The sequence below is a fragment of the Anopheles coluzzii genome, chromosome 2, assembly GCF_943734685.1.
Source record: "Anopheles coluzzii chromosome 2, AcolN3, whole genome shotgun sequence".
NCBI classification, from domain to species: Eukaryota; Metazoa; Arthropoda; class Insecta; order Diptera; family Culicidae; genus Anopheles; species Anopheles coluzzii.
The window spans coordinates 20,619,609-20,645,559 of NC_064670.1; the positions used below are offsets into that span (position 1 = coordinate 20,619,609).

At 47.7% G+C, this 25,951-nt stretch overlaps 4 protein-coding genes across 10 annotated transcripts; 2 read left to right on the plus strand and 2 right to left on the minus strand.

Annotated features, from left to right (window-relative positions):
- Nucleotides 1-407: 407 nt before the first annotated feature.
- LOC120948490 (uncharacterized protein CG45076) lies at nucleotides 408-21,155 on the plus strand. 7 transcript variants are annotated; one of them, XM_040364876.2, is made up of 10 exons: nucleotides 408-731; nucleotides 7,392-7,421; nucleotides 8,496-8,867; nucleotides 9,754-9,869; nucleotides 9,952-10,103; nucleotides 10,896-10,952; nucleotides 11,901-12,062; nucleotides 18,759-18,957; nucleotides 19,027-19,243; nucleotides 19,311-21,155. In XM_040364876.2, the coding sequence occupies exons 1-10, from the start codon at nucleotides 648-650 to the stop codon at nucleotides 19,962-19,964; spliced, it is 2,043 nt and encodes a 680-aa protein (XP_040220810.2). In that variant the 5' UTR covers nucleotides 408-647; the 3' UTR covers nucleotides 19,965-21,155. The 7 variants fall into 7 exon arrangements, with proteins under 7 accessions (XP_040220810.2, XP_040220811.2, XP_040220813.2 ...); XM_040364877.2 differs by having other exon boundaries at nucleotides 8,496-8,822; XM_040364879.2 differs by lacking the exon at nucleotides 11,901-12,062 and having other exon boundaries at nucleotides 409-731.
- Nucleotides 21,156-21,324: 169 nt separating this feature from the next.
- LOC120948495 (uncharacterized) lies at nucleotides 21,325-21,968 on the plus strand. Its single transcript, XM_040364888.2, has one exon. It carries the CDS (start codon nucleotides 21,472-21,474, stop codon nucleotides 21,931-21,933), a length of 462 nt encoding a protein of 153 aa, XP_040220822.2. The 5' UTR covers nucleotides 21,325-21,471; the 3' UTR covers nucleotides 21,934-21,968.
- Nucleotides 21,969-21,976: 8 nt separating this feature from the next.
- LOC120948492 (uncharacterized) lies at nucleotides 21,977-24,268 on the minus strand. Its single transcript, XM_049611282.1, has 4 exons — nucleotides 23,547-24,268; nucleotides 23,286-23,456; nucleotides 22,993-23,151; nucleotides 21,977-22,913 (listed from the first exon to the last, which is right to left on the minus strand). Exons 1-4 carry the CDS (start codon nucleotides 23,645-23,647, stop codon nucleotides 21,977-21,979), a joined length of 1,368 nt encoding a protein of 455 aa, XP_049467239.1. The 5' UTR covers nucleotides 23,648-24,268.
- A 98-nt stretch (nucleotides 24,269-24,366) lies between these two features.
- LOC120948493 (39S ribosomal protein L37, mitochondrial) lies at nucleotides 24,367-25,902 on the minus strand. Its single transcript, XM_040364885.2, has 3 exons — nucleotides 25,264-25,902; nucleotides 24,901-25,193; nucleotides 24,367-24,827 (listed from the first exon to the last, which is right to left on the minus strand). The coding sequence occupies exons 1-3, from the start codon at nucleotides 25,785-25,787 to the stop codon at nucleotides 24,412-24,414; spliced, it is 1,233 nt and encodes a 410-aa protein (XP_040220819.2). The 5' UTR covers nucleotides 25,788-25,902; the 3' UTR covers nucleotides 24,367-24,411.
- Between the last annotated feature and the right edge of the window lie 49 nt (nucleotides 25,903-25,951).

Below are 25,951 nucleotides of genomic sequence, written 5' to 3' on the forward strand. Positions count from 1 at the left end.
CGGTTTCTTTTATATTTAAATTCTACCATACCATTCCCCTACCCTGCCCACTGTCCGGTCTGTTGCATTCAATGAATGTCGCGATTACGTTCGCAAAATATGAACGGAAAATCTCACACACCAACACACGCGGACGAATAAACAACTCGCCGAAAACGATAACTTTCGCCCACACGCTTAAACACACACACTGTCAGTCGCTTCCCACCATCACCTGTCCCACCATCTCCCATGACGTCATAGCAACGGCACTGGTTGCCTCGATTTCACTTCCACCACAGCGCAGACGCATCCCGATCCAGCTCGTTCGCGAAGCGTTTTGTGTCTCGCTTCCGGACACCATGGCTCACCACGGCCAAAGGGTACCGAGGGGATGCTATTCCCGATCGCGCGAGATCGTCTCACTCTTTTAGCCGACGGCCAGCGCACGCTCAAGCGCCCGAAGCACCCCCGAAACCGACGCCGATAGAGCGACTACTTCATCACACAGCGGTGTGCGACGGTTCAGAACCATTTCGACCAGCGAAAGCGCAGCAAGTGCACCCAAACCGGTGGAAAGCAGTAGTAGTGTGACAGTGTGAGCCACCAGCAAAAGGACAGTACCCTAAAGTATATCCGAACGCGTTGCGTCCAGCTAAGACAACACAATGGTTTACGAAAGTGACTTCTACTCCACCCGCCGGGTTGGCTCGAGCTATACCCGTCCCACGATTTCCTCGTACACTGTGACGGTAAGCATGCGTTTCCTTCGTATCCCGTAACCGAGCCTACGACAAAACTCCCCTCTCTCACACACGCACACAAACAACCCATCGCAAAAGTGTTTCCAATTTCTCGCTCTCTATCTATATTTCTTACTTTTTCCCGCGCGGAATGAGTTATTTTATTCCCCTCCCTACATCGAACTAAAAAAAAAATCCACATAAAACTCCGCCCAAACACACCTCGACCACCTTGAGATCCTTTACATCGTCCAACGATCCACTTTCCAAGTGTTCCTAAACCCTGACCGAGTGTACTGATGGTACCGAATCTCGTTGTGGTAGTGATCAAAATCAAGTGAAATAGAGCCAAATTAAAAAAAAACGGATACAATTCTGGAGTTTAAATTCCGCCAGTTAGGCTTGGATCGCAATCGCTTCGCGATCCAATCTTGAAATCGCTTACAAACGACGACTTTCGGTTTGATCGTTCACTCGGTCGAAGGTGATCCTTTCTCCGCCCCGGGACGATCAGTGTGCGCTTGATGAGTTGTGTAACATTCAGTGACTTTGAGTGAACCGTCTCCAAGGTTTAGTGAAATGATGAGAAAAAAAGCAAAAAACCAAAGTGCTGTGGTTTCTAGTAGTCGATAAAAATGTGCTGTGGAACAAAAAATTGTACTAAAAACTGTGAAACTGTTATACACTCTCGAATACTCTCGAAAAAAAAAAACCTAGTGTACGTGCCGTAGAAAGTGCTACTAAAGACTCTAAATGTTAAGCAACCACCTTACTAGGTGGATGTGTTTTTCGGTACGTTTCCAATTCACGATCACTGCTACGATACAGCACGTTCGAAGATAACGAAAACGGGAAACGACAGACAGCTCGCATTGACGTGAATGGAACGGAACGAACCGGTACTAAAATAGAATTGTAGGGAGACGGTGAATTGGTTGGTCCTGAACGTTACACAGCACGATTGCGCCACCGATCAGTCCAACGGTTGTGTGTCTGTGTCCCTCTTGCTGTGTGTCTTTTTCTAGCTCATTCCTCTCCTTACTCTATTCCCTAACCCTAACTCCTCTTTAGGTGTCTTGCGTGTGTTAGTGTGGCCCTGCGTGTGTGTGTGTGTGTGTGTGTGTGTGTGTATTCCGTTCCTCTCCTTCCTTCCTACCACCACACCATTTAACTCACATAACTCATCCGCTGTTCCAAAGTGCGTCAAGTGCGTCATTTTAAAGCTCCAACAGAAACAAAATACTCGAAAGCTCGAAGGAAAACACCACCCTACCACCCCCATGTACAAATGTGAAACAAACAAAATTTACGCCCACAATCTGCTGATGGGTGCATTCGGTCCACAAACAATACTTTGGACCAGTGTGCTGGATCGTTGGCATCACCGAGCGCCATACAACGAAAGCAACATTACACACACTTTACTACTTTCTTCTCCATTTTCTCTATTTTCCCAAGGGCTGTAAAACGGTTGTACGTAACCGGGCCATTTATGTTTTTGTTCTTCTCATTTGTACCGTTTACTCATGATTGGCTGTTCATTTTGTACCGTGTACATGTTTGTATGTTGGTTACTTTGTCGTTTTTTGTTTCTCTCTTGTTAAACTTTTATCTTTCAATTATTGGTGTACATTTTGTGTTTTCATTTTTGTATGTAATTTTTATGTAAAAAAAACTCCATGAAATACCAACAGGACTATAAATCGTTATTGTTTCACATTTAGGATTTTTATCTTAGTATTGTACAAAGAGCTTTAGACACACCTATGTATATTGTTTTGTTTTTGTATGAAGAAATTGAGACACGTTTGGAAATTATTCCACCCATCCATGACGAACATGAATGAACAATATCGCACTAAACTGTATAGCGCTCAAAACAAAAACGACGAACAAAAAAATCGAATCAAATAAATCTTGCTACTGACACTATTGCGAGATTTACGCTCCGAGAAAAAGAATATATATAACGAGCTCTCGTCTACGCGACATGTCACCATAAGGCGCTCTCCCCCATAAATTAGCTCCCCTTTCGAAGCGATACGGAACAAACAGTCGAACATTTTATGAGCTCCGTACGCTCGTTCCTCCCCGATCGTTACACCATCTGGCACTAGCAAGTCGATCCGGATTTTATAGCACACCATCTAAGCTCCCCGTAATGCCGGAACTCGATATCGTTTCGAGTTGTGTTTTGTTCTTCGGAGTCCTTACACAAACGTGGCCAAACGCCAAGCCAAACGTCTGTCTGCCAGTGGCTCAATGCAGCGCAGAAACGTGGCACGATAGAATTCTATATTTAATCCGCACCGCCCGAGTGCTGTGGCCCGGTGGCGAAATGCGAAACAGAATGCGAACCTCCCGCGTAATGGATGCGCACGGCGCACGGCTTGCCCCTTAGCATAATTACCAGGAATTGTGTGAAATTTGGGCTGCTTTTGAAATGGTGGCGCTTTTGGCTTTGGCGCCGCGCTCGGTAGACATCAAAGTAGCCTGCACGACCTGCTTTGCCCCGGCGAATTTTGCAGTGTGGCTGCGTACAGCACGATGATGGGTTTGAACAAAAAAAAAAGCCATTACCACCTTAACCAAACAGGGTCAGGTTCAATGGCTGCAAACTAGCCGTAACCGTACCTGTGTAAGTGTGTGTGACGCGCGCAACACCAGCGGTGTGAGAATGGGATCACAGTTGCTAAAAATAAAACCCCACACTGGCATTCCAAATAGCTTAACTTGCGCTCCAAATTATGACACAATTTTGCGCTACTACGAGGCGCCATAATGCGGTCAGGCGAAAAATGGCTGCGTACGGCGTATGCGCGTCTAAGCGAGCGAAGAGGCGAAAAAAGATGAAAGCGGTATTTTTACAGTGTATCCAAATAATTTTTCCAAAAATACATTTAAAATTATGTCCAATGTTTTGACATACCAGCTGTAGAAAAGAAAATGTTCAAAAAGAGCATGCAAAAACGAAAACATAAAAATCTCACACATTCGCTCATTTGTCAAACTAAAAATATGTTGTCTAGGCGGGCAAGGGCGAACGTCGCACGCTTGTACTTTCGACGCGGCAAACGCGTAGTAGTAGTGGTGGTGGTGGTGGTAGTGGAGTAGCTATCATTGGTGTAGTGCTCTCCACGGCAGCAAGTACAGGGTTAGCTAAAGAAAAACAAGAAAACAAAGACACAGAAAAAAGGCACACACCCTCAAACACAGCTGCGGGTGCGGAATGGTGCTCCATTCGACAGGAAGAACTGCTTTACCCGACGGTGGGTAGACTTTAGACTGAGCAAATGCTATTTTTAAACGCAAATGCGCTCGGTGTGCGCGGAATGTACCGCACAAAAACAGAGCACAACCACCAGCAGCAGCACACGCTGGTCACCGTCACGCTTCGTAATGGGTCGGATGATCAAAAATAAGCTACACCTCACACTCGAAGCGAACGTGGAGTGGCCGGTCGGGCTGTCGGGATGGCCGGAAAGGGAGACAGATGGGTGTGGAATGGGTGTTTTTGTTTTTTGTTTGGTTTCCTTTGTCCATCATTTTAGAAGATGAACGTTTGCGGCAGAGTATAGTTTTGAAGTTAAAAAAATGTGCTTTTTAACTGGTAGGAATAGATCGCTCTCACAACTCCAACACTCGCTATGAGTAGCACAGTAAGGTTGTGTAGGTTTTTGGAAAATTCTCATTTTCATACCCTTTCTAGTACTTGGGATCAGTGACACACTACTTTGCTGACATCTAGCTGGCACTGATCAACGCACTTGCAGGGGAGGAAAAAGCAATGCAAACTCTCACTGCCATTAACGCTAACCATCCGAACCACCAAAACCCCACCCTAACCATACCTCTTCGATGCTGCGTCATGAAGGCCTCCCACTGTGTGCCCGCCTGCCGCATAAAAAAACCCCACCCTACCACCTCACCGACCACTATCAATCACTTGCACTTGCTGCAAACTGCACTCTTCTTCACAGAGACGCGGTGTCGACTGGGACAAGGTGCCGTTTGTGCCGCGGCCCAGTCTGATACCGGACCCGGTCACGGCGTACGGCAAGCGGCAGCCGCGCAAGGAGGCCCGCGTCTCCATACTGGAGACGATCAATCGCGAGGGAATCGAGCCGGACCCGCGCATTCTGGCCCGCCCGATCGACCAGTACCGGTCGCCGCGCGACCTGAACCGCCAGCGTATCGCAAACGAGCTGCACCGCCGGGAGTACAATCGGGCGACCGGGCACACGACGGACGCGGACAACGTGGATACGCTGTTGCGCCGCGTGCACGGGACGGCCCCGGTCAAGGAAGGGCGCCGGCACGTGATGTTTTTCGAGCCGGGCTATGCTCGCACTTACTACCGCCACTAGAGGGCGCACGGCATGGGGACGTGTTGCTTGCCGGATTAGCCACCAGAGGGCGGGTCACATTAGTAGAACAGTATTAAACTAGACACACATGCACACACAAAATGCGCCGCCAGCTACGAAAGACATCATTAATCGAACGAAACGAACCGCGAAGATGGGAATAGTTTGCAAACTTGTTTCAATTTCTCCAAACGAGTAGAAGAAACTGCTGTGAAGCTGCGTTGAACGGCAACGTGAACGCTTTTGCACAGACACAGAGTAAAGATAAGCGAACACTTTTCCTGCCCTCCCTATCACCTTACTCCTTATTTTCCTTCCCCTTTCCCGCCTTTCCCGCAAGCTAGCAGTAAAGCAGGCGCATTGATAATGTAATGCCCAAGCATTTGAATAATAAAAACAAGCAAGAAAAAAAAAACAATCCGCAAACATAAGAAACAAAAAAAACATATCCAAACTGAAAACGAACGCATTTCGCAGACCCCACGCTATACGACCGTCGAGACGTCGACGCCGCGTCGTGATGAGTCCTACACGTACTCAAAGACCTACAAGACCGTCACCGAGTCAGCCAACTCATCCAATCCGTACTCGCGCCCGTCCACGTCCACGTCCTCGTACTCGTCGACCACGGAACGCAACAGCCGCGGCGGACCGGGCGGCTACTCGTACAGTACGGAGCGCACCTCGACCACGGGCGGTGGCCCCGGTGGCTACAGCTACAGCTCGACCACTTCCGGACGCTTGCCGCACGGTACCACCTACCGGCACTACTCGTACCGCGTCTAAACGCTACGCCGGACGACCCTGAAACCCTTACACGCGAACCATCGAAGGCTTCTGTGTTGTGTGTCTGTGTGTGTGTGTATTCTGTGTTTGTATACTTTTCCTTCCTTCGAGCAGGGGCCTTCGATCGTCACAATACTAACCCCTCCCACTGTGAAAACGTTTCTAAACTTCACCATTATCACCAACTGTCTCGAACACGCTCCTCACACGCTCGTCCGGGTCGAGCTACCAGTAACGGTTGCTCCCAGGAAAGGGATTGCAGATAGCGAGGGATCCTGTTGTACTATAGCGTAGCACATGCACCATGTCTATAAGTACCCTTACGGGTGACCTTAGTAACATCATGCCACTTAGTAGTTCAAACCCTCCTTAGCGAGTATTAGTTGGTGCACCGGTACTAACCCGTTATTTATTGTATCTCATATTTATATTCTGCATATATTGTCAAGAAAATTGAGCAATTTGAATTACATTTGTGAAAATCATATAACTATCCAACGGAATTGAATCCAAAATATCAAATGTTTGATTAAAATAAAGCCGGAAAACCGATATGGAGAACAAATTGTTTTCCAATCGCCAAACGAGCCTGTGTTTTTTGTTTTGTTTTGTCCTTCTTCCTTTTTTGCTGGTTCGATATGGAATGGACATACGAAATGCACACAAACACGTACGGAAACAAGGCACAGTGTCACACGCACACATACAAACACACACGTAGCGTAGAGAGGTAGTGAAAAGGGGGGACTGCGGACGGCTTTTAGTACAGTGGAATGCGATATTGTTCATACAAAAGGATTTTATTAGACTGATGTTCCAACAACAACAACAAAAAACGAATCAATGCGTACATTTGTTCTAAAATCAAATCGAATCTATTTAAAATTAAGCGTTCGTACCCATTGTCCGCAACTGTCAAACTTCCTTAGAGCTTGTTGCCCTGAACAACCTAAACATAACAGCATAAACGTAACGTACGCAGCCATACTAAGCACTGCGCTGTTCCACTATTCCACTGTACTAACTGTAAAATCCACAGACTCACACTACCCACCTACTTACACTTTCTATGTATTTATTCAACGAGAAACATCTGCCAGAACAAATACTTCTCGGAAGTCTGAAGTGTTTCTCGTGTGTATGTGAATGTGTGTTTCGTTTTGTATATGTTTGTTTGTTAGTTTTTTTTGTGTCCATTTTGTACATCTACGTTGTTTGTTTCCTGTAACGTTCTCTTCTGTTTCTACTGTATCGTTCGCTTTCCTCTTTCCAACGCCATTTTCACTCCCGTTTTATGAGCTGTATCTGTACCAACCAATGTATCTTCTTTGCCTCACCTTCAACTCCCGGTTCCTCCACAATCTGCGTTTCATCTTCTTTCCTTGGTAGTCTACTCCACACAACTGTTCGTTTCTCATCTGATCTCACCGTTCTTCACGTTCTTTCCGTACCCGTACGAATGAGAATTGAGAATAATTGTAACGTCCGTTTCTCTCCCCCCACTATTTTCTCACAGACTCCACTGCGATACTCCGGAGTGCCACGCGTAAGTATTTTCTTTTGTTTTCTTTTACTTCCCACAGGATAGATTCCACCGAAGTTTTTCACTCGAATGTATCCGATTTCTTTCACCACTGTATATTGAATGTTGTTTTTTTGCGGGTAGTTGTTGTAGTGTGTTAGATCTGCAATTCATATGTACAAAACTGTACAAAATCATCTCGACTCACATTTATCTTTTCAAGACACGTTTCAACGTTCGTTTGTTGATTTTGCATTCTAAATTTTGATTGTTAAATATTGTTCTCTTAAAAGGGACTGTGAATTAGTAGTACAGTTTTAGTACATATATTTTTGTCAGTTTTGTATCTTAATTACCATTTTAACAGTTTAGGAAAACATGATAGATTATAATTCTTGCTATAATTTTCACATTTCTTAAAGTAGTAAAGTATGAAAGATATAGTATCCTTCTGCAAAGAATGTAGAATTTTGAATACCACAATATGTCGTAGTACATCCAAGTATTTTTGCACATTCCTCCTCTTAGCTCTTACATCAAATTGTCGACTCAAATTTTATACTTTTTTATGTAGATAGCATTGAGTTAAATGTGAAAAAGAGCAATATTTAAATGATGACAACCTAGTTTAGTATTCTTTGCGATCTACTTATCAACTAGCGATCAAGGTGGACTACGTTTTCTTCTCATGTTTGTGTTTGTAAATAATAGATTCTCTAGTCTCTAATGCGTTCTTCGTTTCTTTTGCCCCATGTTCTTGCTCTTTCTCTCTCTTTTTCTCTCCGTTTTCTTATCTCATTGTCGCCTTTCCCGTGTTCACCAATCTTCACACACCTCCGACGTATTCGTTCCGGTAAATTTGCACCACCAAATCTTTGCACCATCGTTGCACAATTCATCCCAATGTGCTACCACCACCATCGTTACCTTCGTACCTTTCTGTCTTGTGTTTGTGTGTACAAATGATGCCATGTACAAAAAAAAATCAACCCCCGTTTCTATTGGTCACATGTCAACACACATCAACAACACATATGATGACCAAAACCACCACCACGAACCAACAAAACTATCCATGACCACCATCCCCATAAACAGTTCAACACGATCACCACCACCACCACGACGTACCGCACACCGATGCCGTACGTTGCGCACAAGCGGCTCGTTCCAGTGACGCGGGTCGTCACGTCGCCGCCGCGGATCGTGGTATCCCCGATGCGGGTGCTGGGGTCGCCGGTGCGCGTGATCAGCTCGCCGGTCCGCGTGCTCGGCTCGCCGATGCGCACCGTGCGGGCGATCCGTTCGCCGGCCCGCGTCATCGTATCGCCGGCCCGGGTCGTCACGATCCGCTCGCCCTACCTGCGCCCGTCGATCATCAACAAAGAATTCGATCGCATTGAACGTAAATATCGCGCTAGTCCTGTAAGTAGTGCCCTAGAGCAGTATTACAACTCGCCCTCATACTTGGTAAGCAATGGAAACACGCAGCACCGACCGAAAGTATACCGAAGTGCCAGACACTACTCTACTATACAACACACAGTAAATACTACCACCACACCACGCCGGTATCAACCAAACCTTAACTCGCTCAACTCGCTGACTGTGTTGCCTTCTGTTTATTCTACCCGCGCTATTCTAGCCCGCTAGCGCAAGGGTGCGTTTTTAACCGGCCAATCAAATCGCGTTTCGGAAAAGCTTTAACACATGGAAAGCGCTGTTTTTCGGTGCAATAACACTATCATCAGTACACGGGTGTACACTGCCCAAAGCTGTGTAGGGAAAGCCTCACATGACCTTGACCCACATTCGTAGTTTTGCTGGCAAAGTTCACAAATCGTTGCCCCGTTTCGTACTGCACAAATCGTAACCTCCCAGGTGGCAGGTAGAAATCTTTTAGTACGCAACGCAAATGAAACACAAATTAAAAAGTACGCAGCCACACCATACACAACTTCATTCAACTCACCAACCACTGCGCTGTCAAAACCACGTGCTACCATGCGTCTCCATTGCATTGCCCACTAGGACCGTTTACCTCGTTTGTGAGCGTGAGCTTCAATGTGTTGCGTGATGCGTAGTTTGATGATCCCCCGCTCCCGCTCACGTTTGGTCGTAAGTCCGCTGGAGCTCGTTTCCCTCGCTTGTAGAAAGAAGCAACCCCGAGCAACTTAAAACGTCCTAAAGCATCCTTATTAAAACAGCTTGCCCGTTTCCGCCCCGCGGCGGTTGTTACCGTTAGCAGTTGGTAGTGTTACTGGTGTTCGTCGTTCGTAGCAAACTAATAAGCAATTTCTCATTTTATGGTTCAAACTTCGATTCCGCTTGATGCTGCACTGTCCTGCGTCTGTAGGAGTTTGAGGACGCAAAGAGCGATATCCGCAACTCGACCGCACTGCTGCTGCGCCAGCTGAACGATCCCGTTCCCCGTCTGATGGCCCCGATCGCTCAGGCTGCTCCGGAACCGAAGTATGTATTGGGAGCGGCAGATCACGGAAACCTTCACGACCTTCACTAACTGACTTGTATTTTGTCCACACTTGTCCACCAGTCCGAAGAAGTGGGTGTACGATCCGTTCTCCACGCACAACCGCCTGAACAGTGACACCTACGTGAAGAGCCACATTACCGATCCGATTCGCAGCGTCCGTAACGATATCGAAGCCATGGCTAGATATCATTCGCCAGCGTCGCGCTATGTCGGTAAGTGCCGACCGTTGAACGCCAATTTCAAAACCCCCCTTCTAGTCCACACCCATCCGTCTCTCCATCCGAGGCCGGTGTCTCTCTTCCTATCTTCAGAGAGAAAACATATCAAAATCCCTCTTTCTTACATAGTAGAAGCTTCCTGCTAGAAAGAAATCCCCAAAAAACCCTCAAAATACCCTTTTCGATTTTCTTTAGAGCTTCCAAAAACTTCCAAAAATTTTATGTCATTTTTTGAAATATCATTGGTATTGCAAAACAATAGGAAAAAAAACATGGCATTTCTCTATCCCCTTTAATGCTGAAAATATGCTTCAAACTGCTTTTGCTTCATTTGTTATTTCCGTTTCTTGGCTGCATTCGTCATCAAATCTCAGTTGTGTTCGAACGTTATGTTATTCTTTGATCTTTTTTGTTTGTCTATTTTGTACGTGTGTCGCGTTTAGTTTCGTTTTATTGACTTTGTTTTCTTTTTCTGCAATCGCTTACCATATTGTTGTTTCTTCCTTCACTCGCTGTTTACATCACTTTCCCGGTGTCACTGGGTTACTCCGGTTGGATGTACGCTTTGCAACCTAATATCGCTGCTACTACACAACTGCTACAACTGCTGCAACGTTACATTTCTTATGGTTGTATGGGGGTTTGTTTGATGTGTTTTTGTGTTTTGATGTTGTTTGTGTGTGTGTGCGTGTTTACATTCTTTTTTTTTAATTTGCCGTACTATTCAACCTTTCTAAACCATACTTGCGTTTGGATCTTGTACAAACTTGATTTTACAAACCGAAGAATATGTACTGTTGGATGACATCCTGTGGCGTTACACTTACTATGTGGATGAGGAGGGTTAGTATAGTGATCCCGACGTGTACGTGTACGTGACGTCGAAACTGTCCGAAGAAGTTGATTGTAAAACTGCTAAACTTGATGTTATTAACGATTGGTTCCAGGGTAGAAGAGTTGTGTTAACAGCACCAGCAACATTGTATGAAATTGGGCAATAGAATTGCTCAAAGCATGTTCGAATCGACATCAACTCGATACCGTCAAGTGAAAATGTGTTGTTTCTGGCCAAGCATTCCAAGACTCAACGTCTCAACCTCGATCAACCTCGAACTTATTTCATTTGGCTCGGGGGACTTTAACTCTTAACTGTTATAACTTGTTTTTTGTTGTTGTTGGAATGCATATGGTGTTTCTGTTTTCGTTTCATTTACTTTTCAACTTTGATGTTATGTTTCCGGGTGCTTGTGTTCGAAGTTTGTTACATTTGTTCATTACGCGATCTGTGCTGTTGCTGTTTTTTTATTTCTTTTCATTGTGTCTCACCATGTTCTTCTGCCTGTTGTGCGTTTTTTATTTGTTTTGGCCAAATTTAAACAAATCCAAAGTGTAGTTATGACACTGTATTTGTTTTGCAAAAGCATCTGAACGTTACACGCGTTTCACGTGCTGCGTGCTGAAAGTGTTCGTGCCTCACCTTAATTCGAAACCCTGTGTCTCTCTGTTTTCTCTTCCTTTCTCCCGTTTTTTTTGTTGTTGTTGCCCGTCCCACCACCGCAACCGGGTATCTGCTCTCTGTTTCTATCTCTTTCTCTTTCTATCTTTCTCTCTCTCTTTCTTTCTCTCTCTCTCACACACTCTCTGTTTCGCTGTTCGATGTGCGGTCGATTTGTCCAACACAATCCAACACAATCGAATCACCCACCCGGATGTGTTTGTGGCGGATTTGGTGTGTTGGTTGTCCCTGATACGACGGCACAAACTCCTCCCACCCCCCCCACCCCGCTCCAGGCAAGAACCATTTGGCCAGTACGCGCATCATTGGCTCGCAGGCCTACCCGAAGACCAAGCCCCGTATCTATAACTACGATACCGCGAAGGTCGGCAAGGATGTGAACGTCATGTCGTACTATAAGTCGAACCGCACCCAGGCCAAGGCCGATGTGGAGGAAGGTAAGAGGGAACGGGTCCGGCGCCAGCAGGACAAACAATCGAGGGCCCGCCAGGCGGTGCGGGCGGAGGCTCCGAAGCAGCAAACACCACCACCACCAACATCATCACCATCCTCACCACACCAACAACCACATACGCCATGCCCTCTTACCGACTACCCGACCCGACCGCTCACCAACTCGCACCGATCGTCGTTGAGCGATCGCGATATCACACCGGACCGATCGTCTCCCGTCCCTGACCAGGGCATCCTCACCGTCTCACCACCACCCTCACTGACGCCACCACCAAACGGGCTACTGTGTGAACCGTGGTGCGAACAATAAAGCATAGAAGACAGATACAAACAACACCCGAACCAACAACCCCGGTACAACACCCACAATTTGTCCTCACCCACCGTACCCCAAGTGCCTTTTTTCCCCCCATTTCAGTCCTTCCTACGTCCTTCCGAGGAGAAACAGAGAAACCGTCATGCACCCAAAAATTAAACGAAATGAACAAACTAAGCACAAATTCGATTCCTCACTTTCAGCAACGAATGATGATGATTTTCAAAGCGCAACCACCTCGCTAGTGATAGATCCCTATCGAAAGGCAAATAACGATGGCGAAATAACAGGCGGGTGGGGCAGTCGCGCTGCATGGTTAATATGCGCCTCGTTTGCTTCCAACCAGCAGCTTCCGACATTTTAAAACCTTCGGGAGGCTTTTTTTCTCTCTCTAAAGATGCACCAAGCTAGCCCTTTGCAGCGCGCATAACGCAAAAGCGGCTCAAACTCGTCAATGTGTTTTTTTTTTTCGATTACCCGATTTACCCCCATTTTACTGTTTTGCTACCTACTCACTGAATGTGTGAAGCGTTTCAAAATTGCACTAAAAAATATAGTATCCTCCAGTGCGCTGCTTTTGCTGCAACCGCAAGCAGATCGGTAGGGCGAAGAAAACTATAATTTGGTTCTCTTCCAAGAGCTGGCCCACATTTGTATGCTAAACTTCGTTTTCACCTTCGTAGCTGTGTAATGTTTATCACTCTGTTTCTCTTTTTCTTTCTCTCTCTTTCTCTCTCTCTCTCTCTCTGTGTTTCTCTCTACATTTATCTCTTTCCTTTGTTTTGTTTCATATCGTCTGGACGTCTAAACTCGTACATTTTCTAGAACGCTACCGTTACAGTACTGCACCATCGATCGTTGTTCGGTACTTTGCCTATCCAATCACTTCGTACTATTCGTACCGTATCTACTAAACGCCCTGTACTAAGGTTGCGAACGCAACGAACTCGAAACGAAACGACTAAGAGGACACGCGCGCAGTAGCGTTACGACTCATTGCGTCGTCATCGTGGTTGTTTGCTGACGAGAGAAATTCTTTTTCAATATTATATTTGATCGAACCGCTTACTATGTGCAATGATGCTATTGTTACTTTATCTCTACTCCTTTCCACCGCCTCTATAGTAAACACGAAAATTAAGAAATATCTCGAAAAGTACTACCTGAACCATGCGTACAAGGTACCGGACGAGTTTAAGGAGTTCCTTCACGAGTATCCTTAGGCCAGCCTTAAGTCACCTTATCTCCACTTCCTATTAAACAAAACCAAACAAAAAAACCAGTATCACTAGGCCGTATCGGTAATGGAACGAGAGTGGTTCGTTTGTGATTAAACTTCGTTTGTTCTCTCATCTGCTTGTGTACCTGATTGGGAAACCATCGTTGCGATCGTCTTACAATATTCCTTTTACCCTCCCGTTACTAAACCCCGTTATTCGCTAGAAGTTGTGTTTTGGAAATCATCTTTTGTTATACTCTAAATGGCCAAACAAATGGCGCTGAATAAATGCTAAACGATGCTGAAAACCAAACGAACCAAACAGTAGTACACTGTATTGTATTACCATATACACAAGCAAACACGCACAGCTGCACTTTATTAAGCAATGATTAAATACGAATCTATTTCTCAATCCGTTGCTCCTTTTTCCAACCGACAAATCACCGTCCAAACTACGTTCTTCCGTATACACAACTGTCTACTACTGTCTACTACTGTCTACTACTACTACTGCTACCACCATGACACATCCGACCGTTTGGCATCACCGTCCTATACTAACAGTATTTGCGAGAGTCCAACGCAAACTCCACCAGCGGGTCCAGAGATCGATGATGAGGGCTGCCAAAGAGGCACTCGAAGAATACAAGTAAATTGACAAAAAGGGGTTTCCAGAACAAAAAAAAACTCACATTTGGGACTAGGTTCGAGCATTGAAGCGATCTAACTCATCCGGGGAATCGGGGAATTCGCATTGCTCGGGCTACCACCCAACCCAAACAGTACATCCTGGTTAACTGAAATCGTTTTTGACATGCTCTTTTGTTTACTTTCACAACGCACAACACTTTCACCACACGATCGCTCGGTGCGCAGTTATAGCAAGCTACCGAAGAAAACTTCTAATCTCGACGCTCATAAGAAACGCAAAGCGTACGCTGATGCTCTTGCAGAGCCGGAACAGGCGACGACACTGAACACAGACCCCGAGGCTAGGCCTAGTGTACTAGCGAATCGAGCGTGGTGGAACTCGGCAGTACCTACGGCAGTCCACGCACCACACGTACCGCACACCACAGACAACAACGCTATACTACACTGAACAGGTTCGCGCATTGCAAGTGTACATTCCCAAGCACTTTCTTAGTAGTTGCCTTAGTAACTGTCATTTACTTAGGTAGAGTTGCCCTCTGTATTGTGTATTGTTTGGTTGTTGGTTTTGGTGATCAAACGTAAATGTGTCTCCTCAATAATTACTCCCCGAAACTAGATCATTGATTAATACCAGCTCCGGTTAAACCACTGTCATTTAAACTCCTACAAAAATGCTCCCGAATGTCAGCCATCCTGTTGTACACTCCCTGTATGTTACGTCCAAGTTTGTTTATTCGTTTCCAAAGTCTCCTATTTCTAATGTGGCTCTATTTCTTTTCTCCTATTTCTAAAAAAACTTTACCTAAATTATATTTAAAACGTCGCGAACGTTTAGTAAAAATTAAGAACAATCTCTACCGTCAGCACCTCTACCCCACACACACCCGTACCTACCACAACATGCTCAACCCGAACCAGCGCAAAATGTACGATGGCAAGTTTGTCTGGCTAAACTATCGCAGCATCTGAAGTTCGTTCACTCCCTGTCCCCGTTTGTTTTCGTAAGTAGGTGTTTCCAGCCTGTTTTTTTTTTTTTTTTTGTGCGCGACCGTCAAGGATGAGGGGTTTGTGATTAATTTAGAACATCTTTGTGCACACTTCACCACCAACCGGCGCGAGTATCGGCTGGTTCGGTCCCATCGGGGTGTATGTTACTAGAAGGGAAGGGATGTGTTGGTTCACAAGCTGGCATGAAACCATTTCGGTGTATACACCTGTCGCGTAATTTTCCACGTCAGTTGTGGGAGGCTGTAGACTCCCACACAAACACAAACACACATACTCTTTCATTATGGGATTACGGGGACTTTCTGTGAGTAATATTTTGCGCGCAAACGAAATGCGCCGCGTTCATTCGCCTGCTGTCGCAACCCATTCCTCAGTCATCGGTCTTTCTGGCTAACGTTGTGATGCTCGTCACCATTACACCAAGCACTACCTACACTACCCGTCCATTACGATACATACCACGTCAACTGGGGTGCGTTTACGTGCCAGTTGGCGAAAAATAGATCAATACTAACATCAAAATTCCACCCATCAACCCACTACCGTTTCGCCAGTATGTAACGTCAATTTATATACTAGCACACCGTCATCTAATACATTGTGTTTCTTTGTGTGTATGGGGGAAATGTTCTGCCTGGCGATATAAAACAAACTGAAAAGAAAACCCATGCTCGATCGTACCCATTAGAGAGCGGGAACGATCGAGCACGAAACAGTCAGGCAGGCAGACAGGCAAGCGGCTTCTACTTGGTGATCCTAATGATTGTATTTTTTCTTCTTCTCTCTCTTTCTCTCTATATATAATCTTTCCCATAATATTATTTTTTCTTTTTCTCTTTTAAAACAATGCACCTCACGCCCTATGCACACCACACCCACTCTCTGGCACAAACTTTTCCTAACGCAACGGCGCACTAACCGTATTCAAACAAACAACCCAACTCCAGTTAAGGAAACAGAAACAAAAACCGAAGTTCGCAAATCGAAGCTTGGGGACAAGAAGGGCATCTATAGCAGTGACGTTAATCTAGCCGCTTAAATATAGCTCGTAGCAATGGTGCGATCCTCGCCCGGCGGTCTTTCTACCAACTGGCTGCTCATTGCGAGATATGACATCGGCCTGAGGGGTTTTTAACGAATCGCACGTTCTTCCCAACAACATACCTGAGGCGCTAAAACCTTTGCCTGATCGTAACCGCAACAGAGATTAGAGTTAGTGCTCAGCTTTGCGCTTTGCCAAAAATGGTTAACGAACTAATGGTATGGTTTGCTCTTAACGATCATGTTCGAACTTTTAACTTAACGTTCAACGGTTACTTCTGCGATCAAACGTGCGTGCGTCCAAATACAGCCGAACGCAACCTCTAGTTTAAAATTCCAGCGCCGCCAACGCCAGTACTTTCACATCAAGTTAGGTAGATTCCAGCAGTCGTGGAAACTATCACAGGATGCTCACGATCATCCCGAAGGGTAGGGGAAAGCTTTCTATATCTAATCGCTATCTACGAATACTGTACGTTTGTGTACTTTTAAACTATTGATTCAGCTCATGTTCCATTAGCCAGCAAGCGAGGGTATATAAATAGTTTAACAGATGCATCACTATATTTACAGTTTATCGATACAAATACTACTAGAGCACAGATTTATTTACCGGATGTAGTATTCCGCTTGCCACCCCCTGCGTTCAAGCAAGGAGCAGGGTAGGCGGAACGATTGCAATCATCAAACTTCTTTCGTTAGCTTTACACTTCAACCGCAGCTTTAAGTTAACTATGTGAAACGAATCGCCTCATTTTTGAAACTTGTGAAAAAGATACACGATATTTACTGTCAACCTAACGGGAAACAAAGCCATTTGTTAGCTTATTGAATTATTTCCACTCCGCTCCGTGTTATCCGGGACGCCCTTCCGAAAATGGATCGATGGTCGATCGTACATGATCTCACTGGGGGATGGTTAGTTGACAGGCATTTTACAGGTGTGAGTTATCTTCTTTTCCTTTCACTTCTATTCCTTTTCTATATATCTCTCTTTCTTCTATTGTAGCTGCAATGTTGTAGAGTCTTCTATCGTCTTCTAAAACCCCGTGTAAATAGTGATTTTCGCTGTGATTGTGTAGTATCTACCTTGTTCTTCTTGTTTCTCTCTCTCTCTCTCTTCTGCTATCTTCACTGTGGCACTCTGCAGCAATCTTTTAGTGTCATGTTTTTTTGTGTATTACTTTTGTAAAGAACTTTGAGTCAATTAGCGGAACCTAGTTGTATAACAGATGCCATCTACAAATGGAGATCTACAGTATCGAGATCGCGCCTTCTAGGAAGCTGTTCTAGGCTCTCTTTGTCCCATCATATACCCCTACACTATCACCTCACTTTCTTCTTCCTTTTGTTTGTTTCGAACGTCACGTGAACACGTACGAAACAAATCACAAAAACAACAAAAACACTTTATATTCCATTCTTCACTCATTCGCCCCTCTGTATAAAACAAAACAATTCGACAAAAACAACAACAACTCCACGATCGCGATATCGCACGCTCGCCTTTCTCTCTCGCTCTCTCTCTCTCCCACTCTGACTTCTTCTGCGTCTGCGCGAGTGTGTGTCTTCCCATGTAAGAGCCACCCTGCTGAATGTGATCTCCTCAAAGCCCCCCGAAACATGTTCTAACAGCTAATCAAAGTAAGTAGACCACGGCCTTCCTACACACGTTGGTTGGTTTGCAGGAGTTCAAAACAATGCTCTGGAATGTGTACCACCCTAACCCTAGCCGGCATGCTGCTTTTGGATGCAATGGAATTGGCTTGTACTAACGCGCACTATTGAACCAAACGTTGCTGTTCACAAATTCGATGGGATATCCATGAGAGATCTCACAATGTACAACAGAGTTAAAAACTTACCGATGTAAACAACAATTGTTATTATCCGTTTTGGATTTGGGTTCTGCATGCTCTTCCTATCTTCTTTTTAGTAGTGTGTGTTTAATTTCATTGTGTCCTTTTGTCCTTCATCTCACGGCTTCACCCTCCGGCACTTGAACCAAACCAACTCCGGGAAGGAAAACGAGGATCGAAATGGTTCAACGGATTACTAGATTGAAACTTCAGACTAGTAACCGAAATGTTGAGACGACCGTTCGAGCCCCTCCGTTTTCCATGCCTTTCGGGTTGTGTTTCCAATGGCAACGCCCTTTGTCGCTTCGCTGCTTCTGCCTGAGTAAAGCAATAAAACAAATGAACGAAAATGAACCAACTATCCACTGCTAGTACACATGCCAACTCATCGTAGTATCGCTTGTAGAACCGACTCCCTGATTGTAGATATCTCTTCTTCTCTCATCCATCCGTTTCCCCTGCCTGCCCGACCAACCAACCAACCAACCCAACGCATCCCACCTGTATCGCAACCGATCCGACCGCTCCTTGGCCCTCGACTCCGTACTCCCCGATGGGAATCGAACTTGAAACTCAACAGTAGGAAAATTAAATCCAGTTCGCCCGACGCGCAAGTTCAACTGCCCGAAGCTGTACGACGATCCGACCGATTCGAAGCTGAAGGACAAGCAGGAGGCGCTCGAACGCGTGGCCGAGCTGAACAAGGTTCGCTACGAACCGGTGAACCTGGAGAAGGAGCGCCTGAAGCTGCTGGAGGAAGCCAAGAAGAAGGAGGAGGCGTAAGTGACGGTTTTATATATTCTGCTCGAGAACTGTCCAACATTGCAACATTTGCTTTCATTCTTTAGAGCCGCCGAACGCGAACGCATTCGCCAGGAGGAGCAGGCACGCAAGGAGGAGGAAGCGCGTCTGGCCGCCGAAGAAGCGGAGCGCCGCCGCATCGAGGAGGAGCGTTTGGCCGAGGAGGCCCGCCTGGCCGAGGAAGCCCGCCTGGCCGAGGAGGCACGACTTGCTGAGGAGGCCCGCCTGGCCGAAGAAGCACGTCTGTTGGAGGAAGCCAAGAAGGTAGTGGTAGCATCTGCGTGTATGCAGCAAACACACAGTCCCTAACATGCCATTTCCATTTTTGCAGGCCGAAGACAAGAAGAAGAAGGCCGCCGAAAAGAAGAAGAAGGAGGAGGAGGAAAAGAAGAAGAAGGAAGCGGAAGAGAAGAAGCGCAAGGAGGAGGAGGAGAAGAAGCGCAAGGAGGAGGAAGAGAAGAAGCGCAAGGAGGAGGAAGAGCGCAAGCGCAAGGAAGCTGAGGAGGCGGCCCGCAAGGCGGCCGAGGAGGAAGCGGCCCGCAAGGCGGCCGAAGAGGAAGCGGCCCGCAAGGCGGCGGAAGAGGAAGCGGCCCGCCTGGCCGCCGAGGAGGAAGCGCGCAAGGCGGCGGAGGAGGAGCAGAGCCGCATTACCGAGGCGCAGAAGGTGCGCGAGGACGAGCTGGCGCGGCTGAACGAGCTCGAGAAGCAGGCGATCGAGGAGAACAACGAGGAGCTGGCCAAGGAGATTGCCGAGCTGAAGGCGATCGCCCAGTCGGACGAGGAGCTGCTGAAGCGCCAGGCCGCCAAGCTGGAGGAGACGGGCGCACCGGCGGAGGGTGAAGCCGCGCCGGCCGAGGGTGAAGCTGCCCCGGCGGCCGCCGAAGCCGCCGCCGAAGCGGCCCCGGCAGAAGAGGCACCGGCCGCCGAGCCTGCCGCCACCGAGGAGAGCAAGACTGAGGAGAGTCCTGCTGCTGCTGCCGAGTGAACGGACACGCCACGCACGTGTTCCGGACGCCACACTCACTAGAACTAAGGGCTAGGGCTTACTGTCTCACTTTCTCTCTTCCGAATTATTGTTAGGATAGCTAGCTAGCATTTTAGCACAAAACGCACATACACATATGTACACATGTCAACGACTATAGTAGCCAAATTAGTGTGCTACTTTCCTACTATGTTACCCGCACATGTCCAAATGATGCCTTAAAAGCTGGTCGAACGGCTGAAAAAAAAGAATAAGATAAAAATTGACACCAGTGCTGCGGGACCTAGATTCGAACGAAAAACGCAAACAAAAACAAAACTTTAAATTCATTAGTTCAACGAAATTTTCCCATGTCGTGGCGTACTACAGCCAACGTTAGAGACTAGGCACGCTACTGGCTGCGTACTGCATTTTCGAAACAACAACACCAGAGACTCGCCTAGCATGCGCAAAAGCACTATGCTACTGCCAATCCTGATTGCGCCGACGCGATCGAATACCGTTTTGGGGGATGATATATCGCATCACGGGAGAGGGGGGAGGAAAAGGGACTGATAACAAGTAGAAGCATAATTAACGAAAATGTATCCGATCCGATTCGATTGATATAGCGCAACCGTCTGCAAAGTCTATATCGGGTAGAACTCGGATGGGCAAACACGGATAGTGTCTCGAGCGAACATGCTTCCGGCTCCGTTCACCCCCAAATTTCCTCGCCCCACATTCGGTGTGATGTTCTGCCAGCTTCTCTCTTAACCGTACACGTTGTTAAGCGTTAGGGAGTGCATTTCTTTCTTCTGTTTCCCCGTACTTCGATACTAAGCCACGACATGCGGAGTGCGATCGGTTAGCAAAAGACCGTGGTGGCCGCTTTTAGGTTTTCTTTTTCGATGCTGAGGGTCAGTGTCGCTGTCCTTCGCTTGCTCAAAGCACTGCACACTGCATTACATTTCTGTTTGTTTATTGCATTTCTTGAGTTATCTTTACATTTATGCCGCTGGTCGCCAGCCAGTGGACTCTATACACTAAGAGATCTGTCGTCTCCGTTCCGTTACATTCTTCACGCCTGATTGTTTTCCGTTTCCTTTACGTTATGCATACTTGTTCTTGTTGAATTGTTAAGTTTACCACCAATCGATTGCCAATCGATAAGACAATAAATAAAGGTGTAAATAAGATTAGAAAAAAAAAATCAAACACAATCGAATCCAAATGGCTTGTACTTTACTGGTCCAGTGCACTGTCAGTGCTAATAGTAATGACGCTCCCGAGCCACTCGTATCGTATTTGTTGGCCTTCCACTGTACTGTTTGGGTGCCGGTCTTCCGGTTATCATAGGATTAGCTCGAGTACCACACCACGCATTATCTGTAGCGTCGCAGCAGTCTCAAACACTCAAGCTGTCTGGGTCGAATCAGTGGCACATTTAGAGGAAACCTTCACATCGTGTCTGGTCAATCGAACGGTAGGACTTTCAAGGAACGCACCACTATTGCAATTGAACGAGATGAGGATCGTCTTAGCTTCGCCGTGTACGATCCTGCTAGCTGCTGCTACCACACTGCTGTGCTTCCCGCTCGCATACGGCTTGGAGTGTTATACCTGCAGTACCGATAGCAGTGATCTAGATTGTGACAATCTTGCCGTGCTGGAGAAAACTTCCTGCCAACCATTCAGCGCCACCAATCATCCAGTGAAACCGGTCTGTGGCTACAAACGTCTCCTTCCAACCGCCAGCGAAGCGTCGCAACGTATCTGGCGAGGCTGCGCCGTTAGTGGCGAGTGTGCACTGCTGTCCCGGCAGGGCAATGAGGCGTTCAGCTCCGCGTTTCGCATGTCCGCCTGCGAGGAGTGCGAAGAGGATGATTGCAATGGACCAAAAAGTGGCGCCACAAGGTCCCAAACCGCCTGGTGGACCGTGGGTCTGCTAACCGTGGTAAAACTGATATCAACGAAGGGGTGGGTATGAACAGTGAATAAAAATGAAGCGCTGTCTTAGAAGAATTGATATTTTAAATGTCCTCCGGTCCGACATCCGACAGCATCGGGGAGTTGGTGCAAGATGTGATCGAAATTTTCGGTTCATGTGTTGGGCGGTCGAAATCACTCACCGAAAGATGCCTCACCTGGGCCAGCTTTTCCTCGAGCAGATCGCACGATTTCGTCAGCAGTGGTTCCCACTTTGCCGGCGGTAGCTGAAACTCCTGCTGAGGCGGCAGCTTGTGCAGCGTAATGTCCGGCCCGAGCAGCAGCGACACGTGATCGAACATGTCGACCAGGGCGGACGCTTCGTTAATCAGCTTCGAGACGGCGCGGTGCTGCCGGTCGCTCCACGTCACCGTCTTTTGATTGGGAGCGCGCGGTTTGCGGGGCGGCACGGGCGAAAGGCGCATGTTTGCTACCCGCGATCCGATGACCAGATCCTTAAAGTCGGCCCACGGACGGTCACCTTCACCGATCGGTCGGCGGGGTAGCTCCCGGGGCACGTAACCCTCCGACTCTTCGTCGGAGAAGTCGAGATTCTGCCAGGCCGCGAACGTGGGCGTTTCGAGCAGTGTCGCGGCCGTCCGGTGTGGCGATGGGTCACCTTCAACGGTCGCACTGATTAGGTCGGGCGTGTTTGGTTCCTTGATGCTGTCGCTGCCACTTTGCGACGAGCACGGTTCGGTGGGATCGTTCGGAAAGCGCTCGCCCGCTGGTTCCAGCTCGGTGCAGGAGAACATAGGCTTCGTGTGTTGCTGTTCGGACTCTGGCTTTGTACCTTCGAGCTCGAGCTGATCTTCTTCCGGAGTTCTCAAGGCGCTAGCTACCGGGCTCATCATTTGCTCGTGGCCGGTGATTGGTTCGAGGAACTTCCGGAACGATATTCCACTCCGGGGAATGGCGGTCTGGGTTCCGCTGTCGCACGTTTCCACCCCGTCCGTCATCTGCGCAACGGTGTCAGAATCACTAGAAGAAAAGCCGTAAGATGGTACACAAACTTCAGCAACACGGCTGGATAAAACATAAACCCGTTTCTCTCCCTTACTTACAGTTGCCAACTTCACGGATCACTAGATTGCCATCGGTCAGTATTTCCTCGTCCACCATCGGTATCAGATCGGTTTGCTCGTCGGTGGACACCTCCTTCATCAGCTTCGTGTGCACCGGATCGGTCTGCACCACTGCATTGACGCGACGCATACGCCTGAAACGATGCAAACGCTGCTTGAAACCCTTCTCACGCACACGTGCGGGGTGTCGTTGGGGTTGGCTATTTTTGGACGTCGTCTCATAAATAGAACACGAACGCTCGCAGAACGCCCGAGGGGAACCACTCACTTGGAAGCTTCAAGCAGCCGCGCTTTGATGTCGGGTTTCGGTGGCGGAGGCACCACTACGGCGGTAAGACTTGCGGGACGCCACGGTGGTCTTTCTTTGACCATCGGAACACCGGCCGTGGACGGTTCGTCTTTGGATGTTTTGCGCACCGCTTTCGTCACTCCAACCGATCTGGAAGGGACACATACACTGCTGTAATTACACCCAATGGCAGAAACATTGTTGGTCACTTCTCCCCCCCCCCCCCCCCCCCCCCCTTACCTGAGCGAAGTGTGTGAAGTGGCGGCCGAAATGACCAGCGACTCATCACTGGCACTGTGCGTTTCATCGGACGACACTACGCTTGCAGGTGATTTGCTCATAATTACATGTGATCGATTTTTCTTCCTTTTTAGCGGACACTTTCTGTCACCACAATTACCGCACAATGTTGTAAAAATGTAACGTCGCTCCGGATGAGCGAATGTTTAATCGATTTCTTTGAATTCTACCACACGCGCCGTTTACGCGTCATATACCCACACACTGCCCAATGCGCCACCGTTCATGCGTGCTGCTCCGGCAACGACGCTGATGCCAACGCTTGCTTGGTCGGTTGCGAACTGTTGCAGAGTGGAGAAACAATAATATTCTATACCACCGCAAGCAGTGCGCCAGCAATCCTGGGAGGGAGAAAATCCCACCGTACGGAAGCGCGGGAAAACAGTACCAAGCTTACACTCACGGTCACGAGGCACATTTCGTGGGTGTTTGGTATTGATTTTTTTTGTTGCTGTTCCCATTCTCTTTCCCCTACACTAGCAAGCGCGTGGATGCCAACGAGCACGTGCTGCGCGGTGCTATTTACTGCGGCGAATTTTAATTCGGTATTGATTGTTTTAGATAATATCAATTAAATTGGTGCAGTACGGGCATGTTGGCAAACATGCATAAATTGAACCACATCTAGGGACAATCAGCTGTGAGCAATAATTATTCCTTTGCACATCATTCTAATTAATCGGCTCTATCTCTCCCTCTGACACACGCACGAGCCCAAGGGTGTAAAGCAAACGAAAAGCAATCAACTAAACAACCGGTATTCACTGTAACGCTATCGTTTTATTCGCGCAAACCATCTGCGTAATTAGTTTGAATAGAATACGGCAAAATGCCGCAGCACGTCCTTGTTATAGTCGGCCAGCGTCGGTTTGCCGACGATGTAGCCACACTCCGAGTACAGGTCGAGCGGTGCCTTCCGGAACCACATGTTACGCTCCGTGCTGGAGCCAAGATCGAGCGTGTTCAGCTGATAGACGCTAAAGTGGAACGTTTTGCTGTCGGTTTGCACCGCCTGCACCGTGATCGGGCTGGGTAGCGTTTTCACATCGTCCCCGTACAGCTGACGGGCTCGGGCCGCAGCGACAGTGAACGCTTTCAGCATCGTTCGCCCTTCGATTTGATCGCGCGATACGGGTAGCTCGGTGGCGTTTTTCACATCGCTTGGCGAACAGTGGATGAGAATGGTGTGCGGATGGGACAGCTTATAGTTACGGCTGATGGCTGTGAATGGTACAAGAGACGTAAGGATCATAAGATTATTGGACAAAATGATCCATCTGCCAGCGTTACGTACGATATTCATTCTTCCAATCGTAAATGTTTTGCACCGGTATGGAAACCGTCTCCTTCAGCGGGAACAGATTGGGAAGCTCAACGTCCAACGGCCGATAGACGGACGTATCAAGCGGTTTCAGCGGATCCTGCGATATGATCATCGATTCCGCCTTCAGGTTCAGCAGCACCCGTTCGCTGTCCTTTACCAGCGGAACTAAAAATCGTGCATTAAACACAACCTTCCGGTTCGCGTTCACGGATCGTCCCGCAAAACGTTCGCAGTGTGTAACGAGCTTGGACAGTATCAGCTGACTGGAATGAACGAATAAATTACGTATCGATCAGTATGTGCCCGCACAGCGTACCACAAGCGACTACTTACTTCCGTCTGCCCTCCGATATGCCGTACGTGCGGGGCAGCTTGTACGCCGGACGGTCCGGCACCTTTACGATTGCGTTTTTGACCTGCTCCGTGTCGAACACCAGTGCCGATAGGACGGCTTGCTGCATCGATCGATCGAGCTGGGTTGTTATTTTCGTTTGCTCCAGCTTTTCCTCCACCTTCAGCGGCAGATCGTCGTACACGGCCGTGTTCAGGAGGCTCTGTGCCTGACGTACGCCTTCCAGCAGCACATTGGTGTCTCCGTACACGTACGCCGGTTCGGCCTTCCACAGGGGATGCGTTTCGTCCAGCGCTACCGGCGGCGGTACCATGCCGGGGATATTGAAGTCCTCCCGCGGTCGCTGCTCCTTTAGCACCTCGGACGGGTCGACGACAGTGATACCGCGCGCAGCTAGCTCCTCCTCGGCACCGGTACTGTTCGGCACACGTTTGCCCTGCTGCAGCCAGTGCTTCTTGAAGAAGAAGCCTATGTGCTGCCGTAGAAGCGTGTTAGTTAGCCGCATTTTGGGGTGGGTTTCAAGTTTTACAACTAAACAGTGATTAAATAACGCCCGGTCTCTATCAACACACCGCGAGCACGATTTTCTGTGCTTGCTGACATTTCGCTTTGCTGTTTACATTCGTAAATACAGCCATGCTAGCAGCCAGGTTGAACCATGTGCAGTTG